The 18,627-nt window shown below is 43.3% G+C and overlaps 1 protein-coding gene across 4 annotated transcripts in view; it reads right to left on the bottom strand.

Moving 5' to 3' along the window:
- ARHGEF3 (Rho guanine nucleotide exchange factor 3) overlaps nt 1-18,627 on the bottom strand; it is a 313,805-nt gene that overhangs the window by 174,828 nt on the left and 120,350 nt on the right. Inside the window, exon 1 of one of the 4 annotated variants that reach the window (XM_037132095.2) lies at nt 6,871-6,900. The exons of 2 other annotated variants lie outside the window; for them this stretch is intronic. In XM_037132095.2, the coding sequence (XP_036987990.2) occupies nt 6,871-6,885 (15 nt within the window). In that variant the 5' untranslated portion in view covers nt 6,886-6,900. Of the gene's footprint in view, nt 1-2,976; nt 3,085-6,870; nt 6,901-18,627 lie in introns of those variants that run through there. One more of the 4 variants, XM_037132092.2, reaches the window with a different exon arrangement.

The raw sequence follows: 18,627 nt of genomic DNA, 5'->3' as shown, positions 1-18,627 counted from the left end.
GTGGAGAACCTAGTACCCAGGGAAGTTCAGCATTTCCTAAGGTTGACCACAAAACTTAGAACTGGAACCCCAAACTCCAGACTCCCAACCCAGGGCTCATGATAAACACTTTGGCTAGGGCACCTAGAGTTTATGGCAGGGGTTGGATGGAGTCTGCAAGAAACAAGGGCAGCAGAGGGTGGTAAACTCCATAAGTAAGGCATGGAAGGGAAAAGATGGGGAGATAAATGAAGCTGCCAAACAGACAGGTGTTCGAGGGATGAGAAACCAGGACATGGATCAGCTTATTCAGAAAAAAAGAGGATGGACAAAGCAAAGGATGGCACACAGGGGCTGCTTCCTGAGCTCTCCCCAAAGACCCACCCTCCCTGGTCAGCCCTGGGAACTGGTTTCCCTAAGTGACATACACATAGTCTATATTTAGGTCCTAGAGTCACCCATTGTTTCTGTCCTGGTGGCCACTTGGGGTCACCACCCTGACCTAGCCCTCTCCGAGTCAGACCTCTGAGTGTTCCATCAAGACAGGCCTCTTTAGGATCTGAATCAACTTCCCCTTCCACGGCTCCCACTGGGAGTCCGGCGTTCTGGACAAGCTGTAAAAACGTGGCTGGAATTGGCACTTAAAAATGAAGTACTGACGTTTTGTGGAATATGCCGCTTACTTCTCTCCACAAAGTCAAACCAGGGCCATCTTTATCACAAGATATAAGATGTTTCTTGGCCCAGTTGTTGCTAAGCACTTACACACTAAGGACTCATTTTTCTGGGAGCTACCAGCACGTGTTATGGTCAATAAGACCTGGGACATGGATCGCATGTGCTAAGTGCCGACTCTATACTAGGAGCTGTCAGGAGTCATTTCATTTATTCCTCATGACGATCCTATAAGATAGACATTATTTATTATTCCCATTTTATAGAGGAGAGAGGTTTGGTAACATGCAAAAGATTGCATGGCTAGTAAGAGGCAAAGCTGGGACTCAAACCTGCATCTCCGTGGTTCTAAAACCCATGCTCTCAACCACTGCACTCTGCCATTTCCCCACCAACACAGAACCACCCTGGCCAGACCTCGGAGGATGGAGTCAGGAGATCTGTAAAGGGCTTCTCGCCTCCCTTTCTCACCCTCCACATCCAGTTACCAATGGCTCCTCCCACATCCAGCTCAGGTCCTCCAGATCCTTCCTCTGGAGACTCTCAGAGCCAAGAAATAAAAATTCATTTAATAATATTTTCAAGAAAAGAATAAAGGTCAGTAGCCAGCCAGACAATTACATTTTGAGTTCCAGTTTATATCCCTGAGAAATGTGTACTAAAGAGTACTCATTAAGTCATCTGCCTTTGAAATAGGGAAGATATGCGACTGTTTTACTTTTTGGGCAAGATATTTGCATGTCTAAGATTTACATCAAAGCTAAATGAGTTTAGAGACATCTCCATTTGATAGGTGGGGAAACTGAGTCTGGTGAAGACAGTGATTTGCCATAGATGCCTCTTATGTTGGTGGTAATCAGACTATGGCAACCATCCACCAAAACAGGCTGATCTGTCAAAGGACTGGAAAGCAAAGTGTCACCGAAGATGCTGCATGGAACAGGTGTGGGAAGGGCCCCATCATTCAAAACATCATGTGTCACCTAGTGGTTAAAACTGCCACTTCTGGATTCAGGCAGATCCATTCTGCCTGAATTTGAAGTGTGATCCCCTAGTAACCAGCTAGGTAACGAGCAAATTAAATTAGTTACCTTCCCTAAGCCTCAGTTTTGCCACCTGTAAAATGGTGATAATACTAATACCCAACCCCTACAGTGTTGAAAGAATTTCATAACCTAATGTGAATGAAGTGCTTAGTAAAGTAGAAAGTAACTAATAAATGTTAGCAATTATTGTACTATTTTCTATTAATGTTGCATCAAGTATTACTGAAACATAGTAAGTCATTTTTAATGTTGTCAATTTCCATAGCTCAAAGGCTCATGTTATTCTTTATCAGGTGAGCAAATAGTCAGGTGAGTGAGATGGGAAAAAAGAAAGATAATGAAACCACCCAAATTACATGAAAAGATTAAAAATTTCTGTCTATAATGGTCATGTACATAAGAGCCAGAATTAGCATTATAAAAATCAGTCTCAGAAACATAATTCTACTGAGAAGAATAGAAAAGCAATGGGCATTTTCCTTTAGAAAATAGTTTTGGCTTATCCAAAGCTTTAACAACTACCCACAAATGAAAGGTACAGAGAGAGTACACTTCTGGGCTACTAATTAGCCCATAGAAATAGAACATTTTCAGACTTTCCTTCTGAAATAACCCAAGCCAGGTACCTACACTCTTAATGAGAATACCAGCAAGCCTGTGTCTCCCCTGATATTATCTGACCTCATCTTCCTAATGATGAATACATTTGAAACACCATGATTACTGTAAGGAAGGCTACAAAAAAGTTGCTCCAAGAGAATAAACTTCCAAAACTGAGTTCCGCCATCTTACAATCCAAAGAAGAAAAGATCTCGGAAATTCACTTTATGATCAAAACAAAACAGAAGGCAGCTGCATCCTTTTTTCCCCTCTCTTTTCCTTCCCATTAGCTGAAAACAGGTCTCTTAAAAAATTAATATACTAGCATCAAGGAGCAAAGAGCGAAAGAAAGACCCACCCCCCTTGCTCTCTTCCAATCACAGATGTGAAAGGATGCACTGACAGCTAGCCACTCCGCTTTACTCACCATCTCCACCAAGCACAACCATTTGTGGTCTTAAAAACAACCACACAGCTCTTGCTGATTCCTACCAAACTGAGGCAAAAGTCTGCCTCCATCATCCCAGGTGTTTTTAACAGCAGCTTCCCGCTCAGTTTCTTGGGAAAGAAAAAGACAGCTGTGCCCTCTCAAGACCTCAGCTGCTGGCACCACTCAGCCAGGCTTGGGTGGGAGTTGGGAGCTGGTCCAGCCCCACGTCAACTGCAGGGAGCTTACCTGAGCACGGACAAAGAAGCAACACCACACCATGGGGCACTCCGACCTCATCCACCCAGGAGACCCCCGCCCCTAACAGTGGCGGAGCCCTGCAGACGGGATACTCTGAGCAGAGTAGAGCATGGTTTCCCTGAAGGAACTCCTCCCCCCCCCCCACTTGGGCTGCATGACAGGAAGTGACAGGGGCCATCAGTTACAAATGTCAGGAGCTGAGAACCACACCAGCCAAGAGCTCCGGCGGTTTCTCCGCCTGCTGCTGCTGCCTCTTCAGGGCACCCTGCCTTTTGGCATTCAAAGGCACACCAGAAATTTGGTTTCTGTCTGACAACCCCCAGCCTGTAAGAAATACACAGTGCTCACTGGGTCCCCACTTAAAGCCATGCTGGGCATTTTGGCAGTTCTGAAAGGCATGCTACTGGGACAACCTGCCTCAAATCTGGAGCTCTGCAGACCAAACGCTGGGGTGAAATGAAGAGAAGGAACACTGGGAGGAGAGTCTGGGGTATTGAAAGAGGAATCAGTAGTTCACTTGAACTTCATTCAAGAGTCAGAGGCCCTGCCCAGATACAGAGCCCAGACTGAGTTCCCACTTCATAGAACTCAGTAAATGAGAGTGGTGGTAAGCACCACACCCATCCGTTTCTTTATTTTTTTTTTCTTAGGTAAATCTTCTCTTCAGAGCCCCTTCAAAATAGCTGTGTCTGGAAACCTCCCTTTCAGCTTTTGACGTGGATAAGAAGAGGCCTTACTGCTCTTCTCAGTTAGAGTGAAAAAAACTCACGTCTGACATTTCCCATTTTACCAACTGGAGATCTCACCCGACTGAACACCTTACCTTGCCCCAGTCCTATGCCTTTTACAAAATCTAGGTTTCCTGGGTGAGAAAGATGGTCTCACAGTAAACTACAACATTTCAGATGAAAACTACACCCTGTTCAACTCCTCCACACAAACAAATCAACACCCTCACCCTGAATAGTGGTGGCTGGCTTCAGTCCTAAGGGGACATAACTCCAGTGTAGCTTTCAATTATTTATTTTTATTTTTCAGTTCCTTAGTGGGGTAGTACTTGAATAGCAAAAATCTTTCTTATTGCATCTTTAGACTGCAAAGATTTAGTCCAGGGTTTTCTGAAGCGTTCTTATAAATGCACAGATTTTTTTTTAAAGAGCCTTTGCTGTTTTGGTCCTGAGTGAAGTGGGGAGTCCCGCAAAGAGAGGGTTCATTTGAACAAGATTTAACCCAAGATTCAACTTCAGAGCTTACATGAAAGCAGCTCTCTCCACTTTCTCAGGCCAGTGGCCTGGCCCCTACCTAGCACAGGGCCTCTGAAGTGTGCCTTCTGCCCCGTCCACACACAAATGCACCAGGCTCTGGCAGTACAAAGATGAACGCTGATGGCCTCGAGTAAAACAAATGCTGCCAGGAATGGGCAAGAAGTGTTGAAGAGGCCAAGAAATAACTGAGCCTGGCAAATCCCTTTTTATGGGACAAAGTCTGGGAAGGCTTCTCTGAGCAAGAGACACACATGGGCAGAATTCTGAGGTGTTCTAGGTAGAAGTGCTGACAAGGACAACAGCAGCGTGGCGCAGAACCTCAGGGCGCTTTGGAAGAAAAGCAAATGCTTTGAAAGCACTGCTCTCAAGGCTTGTTTGTTTCAAGAAGCATGGGGGAGGGGAGCGGGCTCCCATCTGCTTGGAGAAAGAAGGAAGTGAAATCACTGTGAAAAAGTTCAGACAAGCATCTGGGTCACCTCAAGACCCATGTGTAAGACCTTACAGGCCTGGCACCCAGGAAACAGTAACGGGTACAACTCAGTCAGCAGTGTCCACAAAAGGTGGGTTTCAGGTCATTCTTGAGACACCCTGTTTCCCAAAGCGCGATTCCCCAGGAAGCAAGGTGGCTGATGGTGGAGGGGAGCAGACTAGGGAAGGTAATCCTAAAAAGCCCTCTTGCTCTAGTCGGCTCCGTAAAAAGGGTCCTGATTTGTCCAGGCCTGTAAACAACCTCAGACTAGCCAGCATTGGTGGCACCCGAGCTAATGAAGAATGTCAATCCCCTTGAGGACCCATGGAGGTTCCCATAAGTCCAGCTACTCCTCTCCTGGAGGATTTTTGAACAAGGCACTTTGCGGAGTTGCAGCAGCCAAGGCCCGAATCACCCCAGTAAGGATCCCAACGATACCTGAGATAATCTTAGCACACTAGCGTTTATTTTTTTGAAGGGTGGGTGGTGGGGTGGCACATTCACACGAACTAATCCTAGAATGATTAAGCCTAACTCTGGCTGCTGACTCTAAACAAGAATGGAGAACTGAAACCCGTGGGCTGCAGCACTTCGTGGAAGAGGTGAAACTTGAGTGAGCTCTGGGGCAGGTAGCAGCAGAGAGGGAGGGAGGGAGGGAGGAAGGGAGAACCAGCAGACGCCCCAGCAGGGGAACGGGGTAGCCTGCAAAAAGGAAGGAAAGAATAGGGCACGGCCATTTCCTCTGATGCTCCTGCTCTGAGCAGAGGCAAGAACTCCAGTAGTGAATCATCCCTGCAAAAGGCATCTAGGAGGAGCATTTCAATAATCAGAGGCTCCAGCTCTGCAGGATTCAAGTGCACCTGGGGCTTTAAAAAAAAAAGGAGCTTAAAAAGGGACAGTAATGTGGGTTTCCATGTGGCATCCAGGACACCACCAAGTAGTCAAATGTGTTTTTCTATTGATTTCTAAATTTCAAATATAACATAGCATCCTTCCAATACATTCAAACCACACAGAAGTATATAAAGTAAAAAGTGAATCTTCCCCAAAAGGACTGCCCACTTTTTCCTCCTATCCCATTTGCCAAAGTGGAGTTTAATACTCATGTTAGAACCAGACGTAGATAAGGGGTCACAAACTCAAATGCTTTTAGGGCTGGGGGTAAGGTGCCTGACAGGAAAGGCTGGGTGGGGATGGGGCACCACCAGCAGTGCTCAACATAGGTCAGTTCCAGCTCTTTGGGGCGGCCAAGGACTATTGGCCCAGGGTGACCATACATTAAAATTTTTCAAGAGAAGCTGGAAATTCGCCCTGGCTGGTGTAGCTCAGTGGATTGAGCATGGGCCTGTGAAGCAAGGAGTCGCCAGTTCAATTCCTAGTCAGGGCACATGCCTGGGTTGCAGGCCAAATCCCTAGTAGGGGACATATGAGAGGCAACCACACATTGATGTTTCTCTCCCTCTCTTTCTCCTTCCCTTCCCCTCTCTCTAAAAAGGAAGGAAGGAAGGAAGGAAGGAAGGAAGGAAGGAAGGAAGGAAGGAAGGAAGGAAGGAAGGAAGGAAGGAAGGAAGGAGGAAATTCCAGGTTTTATATAAAATCTCCCAATTTTTAAACACTGGCAACTAATTCCTCATTTTTTAAAAATACTGTAAATTTTTTAAATTATTTTTTTAAATACAGGCCACCCAAAACACAGTTGCTGGCTAGATTTGACCCAAGGGCCACCAGTTTGCAACCTTTGGTGGAGTTCCTTCTAAATAAACAGGTTGCTGAGTGTAACATTTGCTTTTTTCCCCCCAAAAGTGGAACAATAACATTATTCTATCACTTTCTTTCTGTCAGTGGACATCCGGGGCATCACGCCACATCATACCCACTTTAGACCCACACTGCAGAGCTTCTCATGGTACAGAAGTACTTTACTTAATTCATTAGCTCCTGCCCTGGGAACGCTCAGCGAACATGAAATATGCACTTGAGCTGTCAGCTCTCAGTGGTTGCTCATTCCTCTTACCTCTGCCAACACCGAGAACATAACTCATGACGAAAGTGCACCTGCGAGCAGATAATTAAAACATTCTAAAGCCACAATTACTGAAACCATAAACGGTGACTGCAGATCTTTGATGTTTTAATATGAGAACTTACCATGAATTCTTTCATTTGATCTTTACAACTGTCCTGAGGTAGGTCATACCAGGCGCAACAGAGCCTGGAGGTGGCAGGGTCAGGAGGGGAGCCAGGGTGGGCTGACTTCAGAGCTCCCGCTACACGCACACGGCCCCTGGAACGGACAGCCAGAAACCTGCCCGAATATATTCCACAACTTGACCTAACAGCAAATTAGGACCGCAAACCACTGGTGGAGAGAAGGATCACTAACTAACGGGGCAATTTATTTCTTGAGAAAAACCAGTGCCTCATTTTAAGGCCCTTCTTCACGCTCATCCAAAATAAATTCTACACAGGTTGAACTGAAATATTAAAAATAAAAATATAAAACTATGATATGAAATTCTGAGGGCTCAGGTTCTCAGGGTACAATATTTTTCTTTAAGTATGTGAAGTTGAATCATCATATATTTATACACAAGAAGCCACTTGTAAGGCACCTATGATGTGAAAACCAGCCCTGTTCTCCCACATCTGGTTCAATAACCGTGCTGGGGACTCTCATGGGTCTGGAGCCAAAATGGGACCTAGCTAAGATACTACTACCTGCTCCTAAAATCACTGGAACTCAAGAGGATGTATTTCCTGTGTCATTATTCTGCACCTAATGACATTTTCTGTTGAGAAATTTCTAGCAATTTTCTCACCAAAAATATTATAAGAAACATATTCATCAGAGTTGTGATACGTTCATTTACTAACAACAACAAAAAAAAAACAGTGAGATTTCAGGAGAATTATTTCTTCATTAAAACTTTGTGACCAGGCCTGGCCAAGTAGCTCATCTGGTTAGAGCATTATCCTGCTACACCAAGGTTATGGGTTCAATTCCCTGTCAGGGCACATACAAGAATCAACCAATGAATGCAAAAATAAGTGGGACAACAACTTAATGTTTCTCTCTCTCTCTCTTGTTTTTTTTTTCCTCTCTCTAAAAAAAGTCAATTAAAAAAAAAGTTGGTGACCAAAGACTTGAATATAAGACCTACAACCATAAAACTCCTAGAAGTAAACATAGGTGGCAAGTTCCTGATACAGGTTGCAGGGATGATTGTTTTAACTTGAAAGCAAAAGCAACAAAACACAAAAATAAAGAAATGGGACTACATTAAACTAAAAGCTTCTGCAGCGCAAAAAAATAAATAAATAAAATGAAAATACAACCTACTGAATGGGAGAAAATAATTTTAAATCACATATCTGATAAGGAGTTAATATCCAGAATATATTAAAACTCATGCAATTCAACAGCAAATAGCAACAAACAATCCAATTAAAACATGGGCAGAAATTTTAAACAGACATTTCACCAAAGAAGACATAGAGATGGCCAACAGGTACATGAGAAAATGCTCAACATCATCAGTTCTCAGAGAAATGCAAATGAAAATCACAATGAGATATAACCTCCCACCTGTTAGAATTACTAAATATTACCAAAGAGACAATAAATAACTGTTGGCAGGGATGTGGAGAAAAGACAACCCTTGTGTACTGTTGGTGGGGATGTAAATTGGAAAAGAGAACAATGGAAAACAGTATGAAGATTCCTTAAAAAGTGAAAAAAACTACCATGTATTCCAGCAGTTCCACTTCTGGGTATTTATTCAAAGCAAATGAAAACACTGATTCAAAAATATATATGTGCTTCCCAAGTTCATTGCAGCATTGTTTACAATAGTCACGATATGGAAGCAACCTAGGTGTCCATCTATGGGTGAATGGATTAAAAAAAATTGCATTTGCAACAACATGGATGGACCTGGAGGACATTATGTTAAGCGAAATAAGTCAGACAGAGAACAAGATATATTGAATGATTTCATTTATATGTGGAATCTGAAAAACAAAAATACCCTCATAGATACAGAGAACAGATTGGTGATTTCAAGAGGGGAGGGTGGTATGGAGTAGGAGAAATGGGTAAACTGAGGTTTCTTTTTAGTTTAAAGCAAGTGATTTTAAACAAAGTTGGTGACTAATGGTGATTCTTTTCATTTGAGTTTTATTCTGGTTCTTTAGTATCTTTCCTACTTGTACTCAAGAAATCACACAGTTCACAAAGGCTCAGAGCTGGCTGGGAATTTCAGAGTCCTTGACCATATTCCATTTGGTGCCTTATATTTCAAAATATGTGGATAATTCCACAAACTGAACTGAACAATAGGTGGTAAAACAATCTCATTAAAATGGAATTGTAACAGTGACCAAATTAAAATAGTATATTGTATATTGGGTTAAACAAGGTCTCAACTTCGGAAAAGCATTATTTCATAGGTCTCAGGTTTCTGAGGCTATTGTCAAATTTAGGTAAGACTAAGAAAAAACAGAAATGTATGCTGTAGTGCAGAAGGGAGGTATGGCAATACTCTTTGGTGTTACTAGGTTGGCAGGAAGAAATAATGCACAAGTCAGTGAAATAAAAAGAACCTCAAAGTATTTAGAACCTGGGAGTTCACTCATGGTCACATTTATTGAAAGTTTTTATATCTGCTCCTCAGTGCTAGAAGTGTGGTTAATCCAAGAACAAGTTCAGCAACTACTCTGCTCCTCTCATCGTGAACCATGGACGAATAGGAGGGGCGTCCAGGCCAGGGTTGGCTGGATGCAGGGTGGTTTAACTCAAGAGACTGACCATTTGAAAATGCTGATGCTCTCTTAGAGCCCTGCTTAATATCCCTGCTCAACAAGATTACAAAATGACGAGAAGAATGTAGGAGCAGACCTGGCTGCCCAGGGTCAAGAATGAATAAATAAAAAAAGTCTTCATCTGTGGTTTCAACATGAGAACTAAAATAAATGAGGCTGAACATGGAAGTCTCAACAGATTGCTAATCATGGCTAATCTGAGTGCTTATCTCACTGGTTTTGTTACAAGACATAGTTTGAGCACTGTATTTTTTTCTTTGTAAACATATCTGAACTTTTATCATCAAATTCCTCACATTATTTTGGCAAATGATACATAGACATCTATTTTAAAGAGCAAATGAAAAATAAGGAAAGTCATGTTCTGATGTGTGCTGTGAAGCAGCCTACAACCAGCCTGGCCTCCGTACAAACACAAGCCAGGGAAGCCCAAAGAGTTTCAGCAGGGAGCAGGCTGGGGCACTTGTAAATAAGTTCATTCTGTTTAGTCCTTAGAAACATGAACACCCTTGCCCTGGCCAGTGTGGCTCAGTTGGTTGGAGCATTGTCCTGTAACTAAAAGTTTGTGGGTTCGGTCCCCAGTTCAGGCATGTACAGGAGGCAACCAATCAATGCTTCTCTCTCACATCGATGTTTCTCCATTCCTCTTTCTCTAAATGCAATGAAAAAATGTCCTCAAGTGAAGATTTTTTTTAAAAGGAAAGAAAAGAAAAGAAGAAAAAGAAACATGAACACCCTAACTACAGCTTTTTCAAAGGACTGTCAGGTCCCTTTGCTATACTGTCAGTTAAAAGTGAAACTCCAGCCAGTTGCTGACCTCTGCCCCAATCCTAGGAAAAAGAAGTTTTGAAAATTGATTAGCGGATATCTATCAACCTAAGAACTTCCTTACCTGGAAATGAAACTTACTATTAATATTAGGATTATACTGTCACAATTGATTAGACGTGGAAAATCTGAGTATGAGAGGGGTGGTATTCCCAACCCTTGAATTCGCAGGAAGATTTTTTTTAAGTAATTTGCTTGTATCACAGAGCGACTCTTGATGAATTGGATTTCTGAGGTAGAAATATATAGAGAAGTCATTTTTATTAAAAGGTTTTTCATTGTTATTTTGACCCCAGATATCTCCTCCCAGATAATTTCTGGAAACAACTGGGGGTGTATGGAATAGTCAACAGTAAATTAATATGGGAACTCTGATTTTTTGGCTCTGGCGTTTACCAGTTGAGTGACCTGGTAAGTCACTTTTTAACTTCCTTGACCTTTAGTTTCTTCATCTGCAAAACAGAAATAATGACTCCATTATCCCTCCCAGGTCGTAGACAGAATCATAGGACTCTAACTGAGCTATGTGTTTAAAAGCAGAACAAAAGATGATGAGGACATTAGGGGTTATTATACTATTCTTTCTATTTTTGTATAAGTTTAAATTTTCCCATAATAAAATTTTTTAAAAGACGCAAGCACAATAATAATGTTTGCTTACTTTTTTTCAAGCCGAAAAGGAAGTATAATTATGAACATTGGTTCAAATTTCCCTCTTAGCAAGTTGAAAAGTTGGTACCAAATTAGAAATAGTTTGATTTTTACCCTGATTTGAATGAGAACTGCCAACTGGGCATCTAATAAGAAAAAGGCACTGGAAATTTGCAATTTTCCATTTCCCCTCTCATTCCAATGGGGGGAAAATGGGAAGGAGGTTAAAACTTAAGTCCTATTTATTTCCTCAATATTATATAATGTTGATTTCCTTGAAGTCCTTGGGCCCATATAAAAATTGAAGACTTTTATGAAAATACCCCCAAGATGATACCAAGAGATTTAAAAGTGTGTATATACACATGACTTGGAGTGTTCTTCTATCTACACAACAGTGAAAGTGGGAGGTTTTTGTTTGTTTGATTTTGTTAGTTATGTACATATGTGTACTTGAAGAATAAATACTGCATTGTCACTTTTCCCCTTAAATTGGAATCAGAAAGTGGTCATCAAAACACTGGAAGCCAGCAAACGAAGCAGGGAATATGTGGAAAAGGCTCCCAGCTCCCACCCAAAGGAAGCTGATTCTGGCTGGAAGCTCAGTGCTTCCTCCCAGTTCCGGTTCTGCATGGAGGTTGCCCCTTTAAGTCAGACTTCCTGGTAAGGCTCACATATTTGCGCATGCAGCTTCCTGGAGACGGTATAAGATAAACAATAAACTTTGCACAAACTCCTGGACAATAAGCCCCACGTGGCCATCACAAGAAGCATGACAATGGCTAGGGCATTTCCAACAGGAATGCAAATCCGTGATAAACATGAGGAGAAACATGCTACCACACACACCTGCACAAACTCAATTAATTTTTTTTAAAAAGTTCCTAGCTTCCCATCAGATTGAGAAATAGTTGCTACAAAATGTAACACTATTTTTAAAAATCACAGTCTAAGAGGAAAGCAGTCAGGTCTTTCTTAAAGTGCAACCACCTATTAGATGAACATGGCTGAGGCCAAGTTACTCCAAGAATAACTTACTCCATGCATCACTGTAAGGGGCATTTGTCATCCTCTGGATACTCTGTAGCTCAAACCCCTTTTCCTAGGTTTGGGGATGCCCCGACTCATGAATCAGAGCCCACATTCCACCAAAGGAGATGAGGATGCCACACATTTGCTTTCCTAGCTTCCCATGCAGCTAAAGCACAAGAACATGAGCAAGGTTCAGCCAATCAGATACTCCCACTCAGACTTGGCATCAGAAACTGGCAGGCAAAGCAGCAGGGACTCTGCAGACTCTATCCTGGTGAGGGTAGTGGCAGCTCACAGAGAAGGCAGCGAAGGCGGATTGAGTTGCCTGTTTCACAACTAGCATCGGTGGTGCCACCAACAACTGCCCAGCAGTGGCAACAGTGGTACCCTTGTAGGAAACGTTTGGTAGTGATATTTGGGGTTTTTCATAGTTCCCTGATCGCTCCAAAATTCTCTGAGCTTCCTAATCCTTTAATAAATTCCTCTTCTTGAATCCAGCAGAACTGGGTTTTATTGCTAGAAGTTCATGTTAGTAGTTCATGTACACAGAACATAGGATGGGCTAGAGTTGAAGTGCCCCAGAAATCAGTCGCACAGATGATTCTGAGCCTAAGGACTAAATGGCTTCTTTTGACCCAAACACTGTCCCCTGGCCTGCAAGGGCCTGTATCAATGGGCCCATGGTTCCCTGCTGAACCTCCTCTCATTCTACTCTCTTCCCCACTTCAGGCTCTGGTCACCACCTTCTGTTCCTCATCAGGCTCTTTCCTGCCCCAGGGCCTTTGCACTTGCTCTCCAGAAAACTCTTTCCTTCAGTTCTTCACATTGCAGCAGCAACCTTCTTACAGTTCAGTCTCAGTTTACAGAAGGCCTACAATGACCAGGCTGTCTGAGAGACCACACCACATACCCCACCATCCTCTGTCACAATACCCTGTTAATTTCCTTTCCAGCACACATCCTGTGATTAATTTATTTCATTATTAATAACAATAGCAACCACCACTGATTGGATGCTGGCTGTGTGTCAGACATTAGGCTAAGCTCATTTAATTCTATTAACACCCTTTGAGACAGGTACTTTTATTACCCCTAGTTAATAGATTAGGAAATAGGTTCAGGGGGGTTAAGGAAGTTGTCCAAGATGCCAAGCTTGGCAGTGATACAATAGGGATTTGAACCTAGGCCCGCAGTGTGGGCTCATTTCTACAGTGCTCACTCAGGATGTGGTCTGACAGCAATGGCATGAGGATCGCTCACACAGCAGGCTCTGGGCCACAGGACAGGATGGGCTCTCACAGAGCCTACAGCCTGGTGTTCCAGATCTCCCACCTGAGAGTCTACTTTCTCTCCACAGACCCTCCTCAAGGGAGCAATGTAGCCAGGCATGTGTAAAGAGGGGGTAGGCATCCTTCATTCAACAGCTCTAAGTGTCTGGCACACAAAAATACCACAGAGGACCACACAGGCCAGAGGGGGCGCAGACTTGCAAACAATGTTTTCTGCTCAACCTGCTGAGTTGCACAGCCTTGCAGCACTAAGAACACAGGAAGCAGCCAGGGATGATGCTGAGGTCTCCCCAGTGAAAGTGTCATTCCAGCAGGTTGTTGGGGGTGTGTTGGAGTTGTCAGGCTGAGGGGGCAGGGCGCTGGAGCAAAGGAGAGAAATGGGGAATAACGTGGCTCATTTGGGAAGGGAGGAGATGTTCCACCTTGTGGAAGGGACAGGGTAGGAAGGCTGGGAGATGAGATGGTTGGAGCCGAGATCAGAATTTCAAATATATCCTGTAGAAATTGGGGAAACAGAGCAAGTTTTCTGGCAACTACAGATACACAACCAGATATAAATCCCTTTTTGTCAAGAACAGAGGTCATGGCTATGTCATTCTGCTTGAGACATTGTGGTAACCTGTTCCCCATTTTAAACATATCAGCTAAAAGCCAGGAATTATAACAACAAAAAATTCCCTGTCTGTTTCCCGACTCCCTCTTCTATCTGAGAAGTGAGGTAAATCTGCCCTTCCAACAGGAGTTAAGCACTGCCATTCCCTCCTGTAATGTGAGATTCCACAGAGCTTGTACATCAGAAGTTTATGGAGAAAAGGAATTTCCCAGCTACAACTCCAATCACCTCTGCCCAGATTCTCCCAGTGTGATAACGGGAACCTCACCTCTGGGTTGTGTCATCATTAAAATGAAAGGCCGATTTTTTTTTTAAGAATGTGTAAGGTTGAGGCACAAAGGCCCTCCTGTGTTGAATGAGGCTCTGAGGATTACTGGAGGGGTCCTCAGAAAGACGCTCTGGGGCCAAGTAAGACCAGCACTTATTAACAGACCCTACGAAATTATATGCTAAGTTTGCAGACTAGGAGGTCTGGGAGCACCGAGGTCAGTCAACGTGGCAAGGCCACAGCATCTTGAAAACTGATTGGAAATTAATAAAGGCAGTTCAGCACAGGGGTTAGGGATAAGAATTCTGAGCCAAACAACCTGGATTCAAATCCCGGTGCTATTGCTTACTGTGTGACCTCTGTCAATTTACTTACCTTCTCTGTGCCTCAGTTTCATCATCTAGTAAGTGGGGATAATAAGAGTACCCGCCACTCAAGGTCTTTGTGAGGATCAAATAAGTCACTTAAAACAATGCCTGGCACATGAGAAGTAACAAATAGCAGCTTCTTGGAAACTATATAACATAAACAATGAGTGCTGCAGCAAAATCATGGGCAATAAGCTCCCATGTGGGACAACAAAAAGCAATTATAAGTGCTGACAATGGCTAGGACATTTCCAGTAGGAATGTAAATCTATGCAAATAGTTGTTACTGTTATCATCATTATATATAAAATGTATTATGATATATAGTATGAAGTTATTTTTTACAATAATATAAAACATGTAACATTATATAATATAATAATACAATAATAGTACTATGACATTTTAACTCACTATAAGAAAAAATTTGTTGGTAAAAACTAGGGGTTTGAGGAGAGAAGCCCTGGAAGCAGGTGCCTGGGCAGTGCCTGCACCTGCTTTTTGACCACCTTCAGGTGACACCAACATGAGCTGTGGAGCCAGTTTGCTGGGCCAGAGTCTGGGCTTCCCCACACAGGAGTTGCAGGCTTGGGAACGTCACTTAGACCATAAAACTTCCCTTGATTTCCTCTCTTCTGTGAAGGAAATAATGATAGTGATGCCTTCATAGTTTGTGCCAAGCAGTAGTGCTCAATTCTATGTGCATTTTTCACATATTAACTTCCCACAACCCTGTGTGTCACATCCAATTATGATGTCCATTTTCCAAAAGACAGAATCCATGGCTCAGAGATGTTAATCAAATTGCAAGAGAGCCCTGGCTGGTGTGGCTCAGTGTACCGAGCAGCAGCCTGTGAACCAGGACATCACAGGTTTGATTCCCAGTCAGGGCACATGCCTGGGTTGCTGGCCAGGTCCCCAGTTTGGAACATATGAGACCAATTGATGTGTCTCTCGCGCATCAATATTTCTCTCCCTTTCTCCAGCCCTTCCCATCTCTCTAACATAAATAAACAAAATATTTTTTTAAATCCCACAAGGCACACAACTAGACTGATACCCAGAATATCTGCCTGGAGCCAGCACTCCAAACCCTCCATTCTGCAGACACATGAAGCACGAGAAGAATGTGCCACCGCCCCTCTGCAGGATGAAAGGGGTAACCAGCGAATGCACAGGAATCACTTGAGAAGGGTGTGTTTTTCCGTTGCAGATATATGCCCTCGTGGTAATTGCCAGGAGTGAAACTCTTTCTTGTTGAGCACTTGCTACACATCAGGCTCCATGTCGTCCAATCATTCACATCTCATCACCATGACAACCTCCAAGTCAAGGACTGGAGGGCAGAGGCTCGCAGAAGTCGAGTTCCTGACCTGTGGTCGCAGAGCTTGTCAGTGGCAGCATTCCACCACACTTCCGGGTCTGCCCTACTCAGGCTTGGAGACAGGCTCTGAGAACACCCCTTCGTGTCCCTCAAGCACCCTTCTCCCTCTCGTTACCTCCCACTCTGAAGACATGAAGCTACTTGTTCTGTTCCAGGATAATGACCATGGGGGCTGACCAGGGCTGTAGCACAAACTGTAATTACGGCAGACACCAATCTGCATTCCAAATCTGAAGTGCACTCAGAGTCTCGCTTGAGCCCTGTAATCAGCTTAGCCTCTACACAAATCTCTCTTGAAGTGAAGACATGGTTGAACTGAGCCACAACGGTGTCTGGAAACTATGCCTCTACCCCCAGCAAACTGTCACCTGAGAAAAAAACATGCTGAGAGAGGGCCAGGCTGGAGTGGCATTTTAAACCCCAGAGAGGTCAAATTCCTGTTGTAGAAAAAAGAAAACAGCGGCCAGGACAGCGCACAGGTGCAGCAAAACCGGTAAATAATTAAAGGCAGACAGTGCATTACAGAACACCTGGGCTCCGTAGGAAGTGGAATGAACACCTTTCCCTCCTTTATCCAAAGTTGCTGCCTTGCCTGTAAGTCACATATCAGGCTGCAGTGGCCTTGCTGCCCTGGACAACACAGAACACCCACAAGATCAACAGAAGGCCTGCTATGTGCACACCATGGGGAAAAAATCCTCTGAGTTAGAGGAAAGAGTTCCAGGAGGAGCTCTCATGGACAAAGAATTCTATGGTTTTCATGCTCACAGGTGGAGGAGGAGGGTATAGATTGGGGTGTGGGGTGAATATACCAAAATTTTCAATCCTAGCCATGGCCTCTTACCCCTGAATCAGAGAGATTTGTACTAGGAATTCTGGGTCCAAGTGGCTGGCATCCTGAGAACTGGTTTCCTACAAGTCACCATAGCCCTGCTTACTTTTCTAGAGAAAGAGGACAAACCACATGTCCACTCCCATCACTCCAAATCCTGACTGAAGCCTCTCACATGAAACCTCTACTGAACTGACAGTATATGCAAGCTGACTCTGGACATCAGAGTGTTTCTCAAACTTTAATGTGCCATGGATCACCTGGAGATCTTGATAAAATGCAGGTTCGATTCAGGTCTGGGGCAGGGCCCGGGACTCTGCATTGTAACAAGCTCTTATGGGCCATTGCTGCCATCGTCCACAAACCACAGGTAGAGAACCTTTGCTAGGAGACAGGCTAGTGGCTTAAGTAGACTGAAAAAAATTATTCCCTATGTTTCTACTTCAGTTGAAATGTCAAGTAGTGACTTTGTTTGAAAAGCAAAGAAGTAAACTCAAAAACCAGGTGTCTGTAAAGCACTTGTTTCTAAGTTATCCCATAATGGTTAACAGGATGACTGTTCTTGAAGGAAAACCTTGTTTAGGAGCTAATAACTAAGTAACATCCAGCAGACCTTTCTTTGGCAAAGTTTCTTTCCTTTTGTAAGATTTTTTTTCAATTACAGTTGACATTCAGTATTATATTAGTTTCAGGTGCACAACATAGTGGTTAGACATTTACATAACTTATAAGGTGATTTCCCAGTAAGTCTAGTACCCACCTGGCACTATACAGTTATTGCAATATTATTGACTGTATTCCCTCTGCTGTACTTTAACTGCCCATAACTATTCTGTAATGGCCTTGGCCAAAGTTTTTTGAGATGCACTGGATTCTCTGAGGCTCAAAGGACCTGCAGCATCAAAGGACTATGTAGCTAAGCAACTTGCCTTTACCAGTGCAATCACTCACTGATGCTTCTCTGCCATTCTGTGGGGTAGCTGGTCTACTCCAGGTGCAGCCATATTCTACAGGTGACTAACCTGCTAACCCAGCCCATCAACTGTGGCTGGCGGCCCCTTATCGACTTGAGCATTGCCTCACTAGCCACAGGTTGCACCTTCCCAACCCAACAGGCACCCTAATGAAATCATTCAACTAGTCCAATACATTTTTTAGAAACTGCCTTGAGCTGGATGGCCTGTCCCATTATGCAAACAGTACACAATGAACTGCTGATAGCATCTCCTCACCATTGCCAATATAAACACCGCCGGGCTAGCAGAAACGAGCCACTGACCAGCGAGTGACCGTAAGCAGCAATAATTACATGAGTTTATTTAAATAAATAAAAACAACTAAGAACAGGTAAAAATGCTTTTTATCTCCTCCTATTGCTAAACCTGAGACTTTTGAGATTGAGTTCTTCCAGAAATAAAACCAGTGTCAAGTGCAAAAAACAGAAGGCAACTGAGTAGAGAAGACCCAGAAAACCACCGTTGTGTTTCTTTCAGAAACACAGATGTAAAGGTAAGTTTTTTAAATAAGTAATTATTGGGTTGGCTAAAAAGTCTGTTTATTTTTTTCATAAAATAAAAGATTCATTTTTTTTCATTTCCACAAATAATTTATTGATTTGCATATTTTAAGCATGTTGGCTATCTCCCACTATCGGCTTCTAGTGGGTAGAGGCTGGAGTGCTGCGAAACATCTTTCAATGCCTAAGACGGCCCCACAGCAGAGAATTATTTGGCCAAAATGTCATTAGTACCATGAAACTTCACAAACCACTTTTAAGATGTTTGATCAATCACAGCACCTTCTCCATACACTGCACAAA

Source organism: Artibeus jamaicensis, unplaced genomic scaffold, assembly GCF_021234435.1.
Source record: "Artibeus jamaicensis isolate MK-2021 breed Jamaican fruit bat unplaced genomic scaffold, CSHL_Jam_final contig_519, whole genome shotgun sequence".
Classification (NCBI taxonomy): Eukaryota; Metazoa; Chordata; class Mammalia; order Chiroptera; family Phyllostomidae; genus Artibeus; species Artibeus jamaicensis.
This window is presented reverse-complemented; position numbering and strand designations above follow the sequence as displayed.